At 41.0% G+C, this 11093-nt stretch overlaps 1 protein-coding gene across 1 annotated transcript in view; it reads left to right on the top strand.

Annotated features, from left to right (window-relative positions):
• Nucleotides 1-374: 374 nt before the first annotated feature.
• Nucleotides 375-11093, top strand: part of DDX10 (DEAD (Asp-Glu-Ala-Asp) box polypeptide 10) — a gene marked incomplete at both ends in the record, with an annotated part of 93880 nt that continues 83161 nt past the window's right edge. The window contains 9 exons of the mRNA XM_010133199.1: nt 375-383; nt 985-1045; nt 1215-1345; nt 3669-3827; nt 4273-4393; nt 5522-5711; nt 7853-7979; nt 9004-9166; nt 10702-10786. Coding sequence (XP_010131501.1) covers nt 375-383; nt 985-1045; nt 1215-1345; nt 3669-3827; nt 4273-4393; nt 5522-5711; nt 7853-7979; nt 9004-9166; nt 10702-10786 — 1046 coding nt within the window. The remainder of the gene's footprint in view (nt 384-984; nt 1046-1214; nt 1346-3668; nt 3828-4272; nt 4394-5521; nt 5712-7852; nt 7980-9003; nt 9167-10701; nt 10787-11093) is intronic.

Here is an 11093-nt window from a genome sequence, read left to right as displayed (position 1 = left end):
ATGAGCCAGCAGTGTGCCCAGGTGGCCAAGGTGGCCAATGGCATCCTGGCTTGTACCAGCAGGAGTAGGGAAGTGATTGTCCCCCTGTGCTTGACGCTGGTGAGGCTGCACTGTGAATCCTGTGTCCAGTTTTGGGCCCCTCACTTCAAGAAGGACATTGAGGTGCTGGAGCAAGTCCAAAGGACAATGAAGCTGGTGAAGGGTCTAGAGCACAAGTGCTATGAGGAGCAGCTGAGGGAACTGGGGTTGTTTAGTCTGGAGAAGAGAAGGTTCAGGGGAGACCTTAGCACATTCCACAGCTGCCTGACAGGAGGCTGTAGTCAGGTTGGGGTCAGTCTGTTCTCCCAAGTAACAAGTGACAGGACTAGAGGAAATGGCCTCAAGTTGCACCAAGGGAGGTTTAGGTTGGATGTTAGGAAGAGATTCTTTACAGAGAGTTTTGGGCCCCTCACTTCAAGAAGGACATTGAGGTGCTGGAGCAAGTCCAAAGGACAATGAAGCTGGTGAAGGGTCTAGAGCACAAGTGCTATGAGGAGCAGCTGAGGGAACTGGGGTTGTTTAGTCTGGAGAAGAGAAGGTTCAGGGGAGACCTTAGCACATTCCACAGCTGCCTGACAGGAGGCTGTAGTCAGGTTGGGGTCAGTCTGTTCTCCCAAGTAACAAGTGACAGGACTAGAGGAAATGGCCTCAAGTTGCACCAAGGGAGGTTTAGGTTGGATGTTAGGAAGAGTTTCTTTACAGAGAGGGTTGTGAAGCATTGGAACAGGCTGCCCAGGGAAGGGGAAGAGTCACTGTTTCTGGAGGTATTTAAAAGATGAGTGGATGTGGTGCTGAGGGATGTGGTTTAGACTGGCAGTGCTGAGTTAATGGTTGGACTTGACGATCTTCAAGTTCTCTTGCAACCAGAACAATTCTGTGACTCTGGAATTCTGTTATGCTTAGATTTTAAGCGCTGAATAAACGTGTTTATTTATTTTATTTCAGATAAATGCAAGTGAAATTCAAAGATTTTCAGATTTTCCGTTGTCAAAGAAAACCCTAAAAGGTGAGTACAAAATTTTTCTTTGGGAAGTAATTTAAGTAAAAATGAATATATTATTTATCCGCATCTGAACATTTTTTTTTGCTTTAAACTAAGTTTTAAGTAGTGCTTTTTTTCTTTTTCTCTTTCTCCTTCCGCACTCTTTCTTCTTTTCCCACGCTGCAAACACTAGGATTGCAGGAAGCTCAGTATCGTGTGGTAACGGAGATACAGAGGCAAACCATAGGTTTGGCTTTACAAGGTAAAGATGTCCTTGGAGCTGCAAAGACTGGATCAGGCAAAACTTTGGCATTTATCGTCCCAGTAAGTAATTTACATCCTTCCATTTGTGCTTAAACCAAGTCATCTGGGAAGTATTGGATGGCAAAGAACTTAGGTTAATAGATCCTTGGAGAAAACGTATAGTTCAGTTGATCTAGGTGTTCCAGGAAAGCCAAGATCCTCGTTTAACAGAGTGCTTGAGGTTCTGAAACAACTGTCTTTTTGGTCCTAGGAACATTCTGACACTTAGAAATTCCATTTCGATCCTTACATGAGTAGACCCGATGTGATTTAGGAAATGCTTTGTTTTTCTATCAGGAATCTCTTTTCCTGGTGCAACTCTAGTTGTCCAGTTCTTTTGAAATTTGAAAACAAAGTGTGTGGAATAGAATGGTGAAATTTCTTCAGTTCCTTTGACTTTTTTTAGATGAGTAGTTTTCACCCCTTTAGAGTTGTAGGATTTGGACCTTATATAGCAAACTTAATCTTGGTGATTGTGGGTTTGCATTTCCTTATTGTCTTTTGTGATCTCCTTTGAAATCTCTTTGACGTGCAAGTGGGAAAATAGGATGAAAACCCCTGTTCTGGAGAAGAAATGTTGGGTGGTTTTACTCAAAACATCATGCTCTGCATTTCATTTGTTCCAGTTGAAAGGACAATTGAAGTGTTTGGTTAAAGTGCACATAAGTGAATGCAAAACCCATCATATTATGATTAGATAAAAGGAAAAATAAATGTGGTTTTGATTATGAGCCAGCAGTGTGCCCAGGTGGCCAAGAAGGCCAACAGCATCCTGGCTTGTATCAGCACTAGTGTGGCCAGCAGGAGCAGGGCAGTGATTGTCCCCCTGTACCCAGCACTGGTGAGGTTGCACTGTGAGTCCTGTGTCCAGTTTTGGGCCCCTCACTCCAAGAAGGACATTTTGGTGCTGGAGCGTGTCCAGAGAAGGGCAACGAAGCTGGTGAAGGGTCTAGAGTGCTATGAGGAGCGGCTGAGGGAATTGGGGTTGTTTAGCCTGTGGAAGAGGAGGCTGAGGGGAGGAGACCTTATTGTTCTCTACAACTACCTGAAAGGAGGTTGTAGCAAGGTGCATGTTGGTCTCTTCTCCCGTGTGGCAAGAGATAAGACTAGAGGAAATGGCCTCAGCTTGTGCCAGGGGTGATTTAAGTTGGATGTTAGGAAGGATTTCTTTAGAGAAAGGGTTGTGAAACATTGGAAGAGGCTGCCCAGGGAGGTGGTGGAGTCCTCATCGTTGGAGGTGTTTAACAGCCGTGTGGGTGTGGTGCTGAGGGACGTGGTTTAGGGACCCTGGCAGTGCAGGGTGAACGGTTGGACTCAGTGATCTTAAAGGTCTCTTCCGAGCAGATGATTCTGTGTGATTCTTCAGATCTTTTGGCTTATGCATAGCTTGCATTTTTGTGAACATAAATTTCTTTGGAGCTTGCTCTGTCAGTAACTGTAGGTGTTTAGAATACCCTCTTTAGCTGAGAAGTCTTATGCTTTATGCTGTTTTTTTTTTAAAAAAATTATTAGTAAAGTATTAAAAAAAATGTAGGTGACTTCAAAAAAGATAATCTGATGACCTTGAGAAACAGAAGTGAGATTGTGCAGTTAGTTAATCCAGCAGTATAAGTACTTTGTTTTAGAAGCCTTATTTTAAAACAGTTTTAGGGGAGAAAAGTTATGAGAGGAGCTGGAAAGATCAAGAATGGGGAAAAAAAATTGTACGGGTATGCTTAACAGCCTTCAGTATTTAGAGTGCTTCTGGTATTCCTGCCTGTGAAATGTTTGTGTTGGGGTTGTTTAAGACAGTATTTCTGTAGAGCGAGTTGGTAAGAGGAGGAATCATCCTGGCTGGAGGTGTATTGCCCCTTTAGCTGGAACGCTTGGTGGAGAACATGTGTGGACAGTTCTGTTTCCAGTCTATAACCTGAACTAAAGCTGCAGTAATGGACTTTTTTCTAGTTGCTTGTTCTGTTTCTGCTTCCCACAAAACATTATGAGTCGGGAGGTTTCTCATGTTTTGCTGCATCCGATTTCTAGTCCTGTGTAAATGATTTAGGTGTAATTTCCAGAATTTAGCAGAGCAGGATTAATTGTGCAGTAAGGTGTTTACTATTTACCACCCATTACAGCCTGTCATAGGTCGGTACTGGGGGAACTTTGCTACAGCAGAATCGCCTCCATCTGTGAGATTTGATACATAATCAAACTGTGTGAAATGTATACTGATGTTTCTTCAACTCATTACTTTAGTTAGTGTGGCTTCATCTTTTTTTATGATGCATTTTGTTATGATTTTGTTGTTAAGTGCTTTCCTTCTGAGTTTTTTTTTTTAAATGAAAAGATGGTAATTTTTTTTCAGGCTTTGGAACTCCTGTATCGCCATCAGTGGACGTCAGCAGATGGACTGGGAGTTTTGATAATATCACCTACCCGGGAACTGGCGTATCAGACCTTCAAGGTTCTGCGTAAAGTGGGAAGGAATCATGAATTCTCAGCTGGCCTTATCATTGGAGGGAAGGTGTGTCCTCTCTTAGAGTTCGCTGTATGGAAGCATAAATGAGTGCTATATTCAGTGCTGTGTTAGGAAGGAAACCCTGGAAATGAAAAGTCAGAGGAAAGAGTAGTTAATGGAACCTATTGATGACCCACTCGGTTTCCTGTCTGTGTACTCTGTGTCTTTTGAAGCTTTTGCATGTTTAGTCTTTCCAGGTTGTATGACTGGATGGATTTTCCTGCCAAGCCTTCCAGGACTATCCTGTTAATTTAGATTGTTCCAAAATACTTATTGCTCAAGCCACGAGTGTGAGCATGCTGAAGAAATGGTGATATCCTGTAGAAGGAGGAAAGGCTGATGCATCTATTTTTTCTTAAAGCTATCAATAGGTTAATCTGGCCTGACAACCCCTGGTACTGGGGCTTTAAGTGTGAACAACTAGAACTAAGCTGGTTTAACTCCTTTTCAGGATCTGAAAGAAGAGTCTGAAAGAATCCACCACATAAATATGCTAATTTGCACTCCAGGACGGCTTCTACAGCACATGGATGAAACTTCGTATTTCTATGCATCTGATCTGCAAATGTTGAGTAAGTTTTTTTTTTTTTTTTTTTAATGTACTTTAAAGCACTCAAATGTTTTGTAATGGTTCATAATAGTGTGGTGCACTTCCTTGGATAAAAAGTTTATTCTGGACATGGTGCGTAGGTGAAAGGTCATTTAAGTTCACAGGTACGAATTTAAAATAGGAAAGAAGAAAAACGCTTCCTTGTGTGTACCTCTCAGAGGGATTGCTGAGAATGCCTTCCCTAGGGCGATACGAACAAGTAGATGAGTTAGTACGGAACCCAAATCAAATGTAGAGTCCCATATAATCCTTTAGATCTGCCTTGGCTAACACTGGGCACTCCTTTCTGGCTGTGCCTCTTGCGTTTTCCCCGACTGGCTAATTAACTGTCAGGAGTACCCATTACAGCAATGTGTATTTTGGGCCAGTCCTAGAAAACACTCTTTGAATTTTAAGACGGATGACTGTTCCTTTCATTGTTTATTAACGCTGTTTCTTTTCATCCTTCCAACTTGAATGGAAATTTTGGTGTGATGAAAAGGTTTGCCTGCCTCTAGGAACTGTGCATAATCTTTAGCATAGCTTCAGGAACTTAGAAGTAATTAAGAAGCTAATGAAGCTGATAAATTGTGAAATTAGGCTTGCTACACTGAGTACTATTCATGGCAGTTAGACAAGAATTACATTAAACGTAAGCCCTTTTCTTGAAGCTTTGTCTCTGCGCTACTCTGTATATCCCCTCTGTTGCAATGGTAAATTCAGCTGAGTTACAGGAGAGTCTGTGCTCTGTCGTGAAGAGTGCAGCACTGTTTTACATTCTGTGCTTTTGTTTCCGTAATAGAGCAGGAATTTTTTTCATTTGCGGATTGCTGAACTGTTTACTTGGAAAGCTGATCTTTTATGCTTCAGCATGTGAAGCTGAGGGCTGTAGTGTATAGATTATAGGAAATGCTATGACTTCTGTTGCAGTTCTTTAAAAAAACTGTTTTATGGAGTACATAAAGAGAATCCTATCTTACACAGTAATTAAGTTAATATCTGCAGTTTAAGTAGGCATGGGGTTTTGTGCCGTATGGATTTAATGTATGATTATATAAACTTTTAATAAATAAATCTAAAACTAGATTTTCTCATGTATCTCTCATTTCAGTTCTTGATGAAGCTGATAGAATTCTGGACATGGGATTTGCTGATACAATGAATGCAATCATAGAAAACCTGCCTAAGAAACGCCAGACTTTGCTTTTTTCTGCCACACAAACAAAATCGGTCAAAGATCTTGCACGACTGAGTCTTAAAGATCCAGAATATGTTTGGGTTCATGAGAAAGCCAAATTCAGGTATGTTGGGATAATATTTTTTTCTGGGGGGTGGTTAAACAGATGGTGGTCCTACTTAACTGCTTCTCCGACTGGTGGTTTTCTGAATCAGAAGTGACCTCGTGCATCCCCCTCCCTCCTTCGATGTCCGATCCTGTCGTGTGCCTTCCTGAAAGCAAAGAATTTCCAGATAAGGGGCGGCTAGTGCTGATTGATTCATTACAGGAGGGCTGAACCTGCGCTTTCCTCATGGCTTCTCAGACGGCTTCTCAGGCACCTTCTCAATCTGGAATTTTCCTTTTCCAGGAGCAAGCCCTAGCGTGGGAGTAGTCTCCTGGGTGTAACAGCACTCACTCCTAAATTGCTACTTTTTTTTGTTGTCGCTTGGCTTCCTTGCCTCCTGTGTGTGGGTACTTGTGCAGAACCCCCAGACGTGTTGCACTAATGCAGTTCTCTGGACTGTTGATAAATCTGGCTTTCCCAGGAAGCGTTACCTCCTGGGAAAGTGCAGAACGACAGCCTTGTTTGTGTATTCGGTATCAGGTGCCCAACGGAAAGCATGTGGCATTAGTCCGTGTGCAGTAACTCTTGTGGCTTCCTGACACGCTGGGTTTACTGTGCATATTCGGGACTCCAGCTCTGTGCGCACAAAATAAATTTGTCATGCCTTACAGTTTGGATCGGAATGGGAGGCCTTGGCTAGAACTGAAGTATGTGGTCTGCCAAGCTCCAGAAATATAATGTGTTTGCTAAATGAAAAAATGCACATGTTGCTTTTTGGCACACGTTTTCTTTTGAAATCTAAATGAAGAACGTTATTCAATATTTTGCACATCTGTGGGCTCGATCATCTAAGTGTCAAATTGCTTATGATCATGTATGATTCTTTTTCTGCTCTTCTATGAAGTGTGCATGTATGTCTTGAAGACACAGGAGAAGGGAGAAGCACAGTGATAGAAATGCCTTTCCCACGAGCAAATGAGAAGCCATCAGTAAAATGAACAGCAGAACCAGGCTGAATCTCGAGGCACTTTTAACTATTTAATTTGATTAAACCTGTATCGTACTGCAAATACCTCTTTAAAATCAGTAATAGAGTTAAAGGCTTCTTAAATTAGCAGGATTGCCAGAAAAAGATGTGTGGTTACTATCCTCTTAGAAGAGGGTGTACAAGCCTAGAGTGTAGTCTGCGTTTTGAGGACTGACTGTACATCTGTTTCACGGATCTCATGTTTTTTGTGAAGTCTATCTCAAAGTACATTTAATTTTTTTAAATACTTGGGAGAGTGCAATTAGATAATAAACTTGTTCAAAAAAAAGGAAATGACTTTGTTTTAGAATTTACTACCTTAGTATATAATAGGTTATTGCCAGTTTCCTCTGAAGGACTTAGAAAGTGAAAGGTAATGTGGTGTAATTCAAATTTAATAACAGAATAAGAACTGGAGGACTGTCTTGTAATTTCATCCTCCCAAGTGAACCCCCTTTAGTACAGTAATTTTGAATACCCTTGGTCAGTTTAGGGTAAAGCAGAGGGACTTAATTAGCATTTAGGTGTATTTCAAAGGCAAATACGCTGAATAATTTTTTTTAAATTTTAATTTATTTTGTAAAGAATGGAAAGGTGAGTTAAGATGACAGTTCAGAGCTTTACAAAGTCGCTTTGCATGTTAGTGTAATCAGTAGAAGCACATCAGTGCTCTTTTTTTCTGTATGATTAGACTGTGCTTTGACATGCCTTTAGGCTCAAATAATGCTTTAATAGGATTAATAGACAAGACAATTTGAATGTCGCTGCCTAGACATGGAAAGAGTTTGGCTTGCTAGTACTAAATGAATTTACAAGTAATGTTAAAAGTCATCTGCCCCTTCCCGCTGGCTTTTAGTGAGGAAATTGATTTGTCTTTCAAGAGTAGCTTCCTAGTGGAGCTGCTAAGACTTGCTCCTTGAAGTGGGGGAACCTTCTAGCCTGACTTTTTCTTTTCTCCTTTTTCTGGGTATTTGTCAGACTCTCTTGACTTAAAAGAAAGGTCAGACAGCTCTGTAGATACTCTGTGCCTGTATACTCTCTCTCTTCCCTTCTTTTCTCTCTGATTTTAGTGTTATGGGAACTAACAGTGTCTAAATATACTTTCTGGGGTTGTTTTTTTTCTTCCTTTTAGTACTCCAGCAACTTTGGATCAGAACTACGTTGTTTGTGAGCTCCAGCAAAAAGTAAACATGTTATACTCTTTCCTGAGAAGTCACTTGAAAAAGAAGACCATTGTGTTTTTTGCAAGCTGTAAAGAGGTATGGCTATTCCCCTGCCTTTCCCTGTAATGTTTAAAAACTATTAAAAGGAAGGTATTCATGTAGATATACAGGTGCCAGAGATGTGATGTTCTGGACTAGTTTGCAACAGGAAATCGGGGGAGGAACCGAACATCACCTATTCCTGTAGGCATGACAGGCAGGGCCTCGCTGCTGGGGAACTCACCAACCCAGGCTGGCTGCAGGAAGGTCCTGGAGGGCCTCGGTGTACCCAGCTGTCCTGGAGGACCTCAGTGCACTCAGCCGTTTTTGTGCTCTGCTGTTCAAAATGAATGATAAAAGTTATGTCACTAAGGGCCAGCTATTTCAGCTTTGTCTCATGACACATTTCATAATCGTGTTATAAAGGTACTTTAATAATTGTACCTACTTTCTTTACAAGCTTTTGTATAAGAAGTTGTAACTGTGAAATGGTGCAGGGAAAGGTTTTCCTTATGTAGAGAAATTCCAAGCTGCTGCTGTTCCTGCAATATACACAGTTTCTGTAATTATTTTCTTAAAAAAAAATAGATAACTGTCTGCTGTAAAATAATGCTGCGTTGCGGTACTGTATGTAAGAGTGAACATAATAAAGGACTGCTTTTTTAAGATAAGCTGTTGAAGCTCAAAGTAGTAAACCAAGACTGTGTTGACTGCTTTGAGTTGCAAGTGTAAGATACAGCACCCCTCCAGTATTGTCTGCTTTCAGTGCATCTCATGGACTTTTGATGCTTCAGATCCTTGCAGCCTAGTCGTGTCCCAGGTTACTCCTGCTGTTACCTCTGGCTCCTTTTAGGAAACGCCATCAAAAGGCACACCAATCTTTTGCCACAGTTCATTTCCTTTCGTCGTACCCGAGTGTGCGTCCAGGTCTCAAAAGAGCATCTCTTGTCTCTGACGTGGAGAAAAGTGTATTTTATTTTATGTGCTAAGTCAGTTGCTATATACTCTATATGATCTTAACAAGTTTGATGTTGCATGGTATTTTATTTTTTTTTTTTTCTGTCCCTGATTTGTCGGATAGGTCCAGTATCTATTCAGAGTGTTCTGTAAGCTTCAGCCTGGTCTTCCTGTACTAGCACTGCATGGCAAACAGCATCAGATGAAGAGAATGGAAGTCTACACTTGCTTCGTTCGGAAAAAGGCAGCAGTACTTTTCGCTACAGATATTGCAGCTCGTGGCCTGGGTATGTACTCACAGAATAGCCTTCAGAAAGGGATGACCTAACCGTATGGAGACTTTTTCAGGCTTTATGCTCTGATGACCGACCTGATTTGTAAGAAATGAAGCTCTGCTTTGCTGAAGAGCTCATTAGGGTATCTCAGAAGAGAGATGCTTCTCAGAGTTCTGCCATTTCTGTACTGGAGAAGCCCACTTCCTTTGTGCTTATTTTCTTTTGTCCCAGAAAGACCTATGTTGTCACTAGCTTTGTACTGGGAGGTGTTAGTGAGGTAGTCAGTGAAAGTGGTCTTTTATTTATTTGTTAAAATCTGTAGACAACCTGTTTTTTCCAGCCATGTTCTGTGACAAATATATGGAAGAAGAGAAATTGAAAATAGTGATGTATTTGTTTACTACATGCTCTAAGGCAGGATTTTGGCAGTTTTAAGTATTTCTGGTGTACCTATATCCTGTGGGTTATTCTAAAGTATATGAAAAATTACTATCCTACCAGTACGTGGAAATGAAAACCTGAAGAAATTTCAGTGTCTGAACTGTGAATGCCTTTATAGGACTTTCTTAAGGAGTCAAAAAAATAGGTGAAGGAAAAGCAATGACATTTATGGGACCTGATTTGGCTTGATTTTCTTTCCTCTGGTCATTACCTGCTGAGTTACGATTTACTACTTTATATTTTCAGTGGATACTTTCAGTACTTGGAGGCATTTGGGTATGATGCAAGACTGTTTTCAGGAGTCTACTGGTTCTTCTTTCAGATCGCAAACTCCATTGTCCAAGCTGAAAGGCTTATCCTTACAAAAGGAAGGCAGGCGCTCTAAAAGCGGAAAGCAGCAATGGAAGCTGTTGATCATGCGTTCTACACTGTCAACATCTCACTAGCGAGGATCTGACGGGTTTAGAGTGTAGGTGACATTGTGGAGTAGAGCGTAGCTATAGACTTGGTCAGGAGGAACACAAGCTTACTCCAGTGCAAAGCGTGCTGCCGCTGGGTGGAGAGAAGCAGTTAGAAAATGCTTATTAACAACACCATTCCCATTCAGTGTCAACGTCTTTGCCAGGCTTGGTCATACCCTTCCATCCTGAAGAAGGAATATGATATTTCTGTATGTGGGCAGCTGAAATAGCGCTGTCTCACCACAGCTAACTTAAAACCCTGGTGGTGTAGGATATTGATGCTGTGTGTGAAAAGTGGGTCGTGTATCGTTATTTAATTATTAAACGTAGTGGTGTTTTATCATGTGGACACAAAGCATGTCTGGTTTTGTCAAGTGTGAAATTGTGTTCCTGTCAGTGTGCTGTCATAATGTGGGAAAGGAAGACACCATTAATTTTAGCTTTCTTTGATGAAGAGGTTGAATGTTTGTGATATGCTAATACACGCAATTAATTTTACTTTTATTTCAGAGGTTGCACCCAGTGTCGATAAATTGGTCTAAATGGTGGTTCTTACAGGAATTAATGCTCCTGAATAATATGTTGCTCTGGAATGGGAGGATTTTCAGTACAGTGAGCTTAAATTTTTTTTTTTTTTTTACACAGATTTTCCAGCAGTGAACTGGGTCATTCAGTTTGATTGTCCAGAAGATGCAAACACGTACATCCACAGAGTGGGGAGAACAGCCAGGTTTGTTTTCACTTGTCATTAATATTTTAATCTTTAAAACTAGATCACTATAGGGACAGATAATTGGCTAAAGACTCAGTTGAAAAAAATCAAGATATAAACTGGAAAGAAAGAAGGGCTGTTTTGACCAAGAAACCCTTTTGATTACTTAAGAGTAATGGCTCGACTTAATAATTAGTGAGCTTCAGACACTCCTTACAGCAGCCAGAAAAAAATACCCCCCAATGGTATAATCTGATCAGGGAAGATTAATAGTGAGGAAGCAAAAATCTTCTCTTTCACTTGCAGGATTACCTCAGAGGCTGAG

The sequence above is a fragment of the Buceros rhinoceros genome, unplaced genomic scaffold (assembly GCF_000710305.1).
Source record: "Buceros rhinoceros silvestris isolate BGI_N320 unplaced genomic scaffold, ASM71030v1 scaffold2513, whole genome shotgun sequence".
NCBI classification, from domain to species: domain Eukaryota; kingdom Metazoa; phylum Chordata; class Aves; order Bucerotiformes; family Bucerotidae; genus Buceros; species Buceros rhinoceros.
This window is presented reverse-complemented; position numbering and strand designations above follow the sequence as displayed.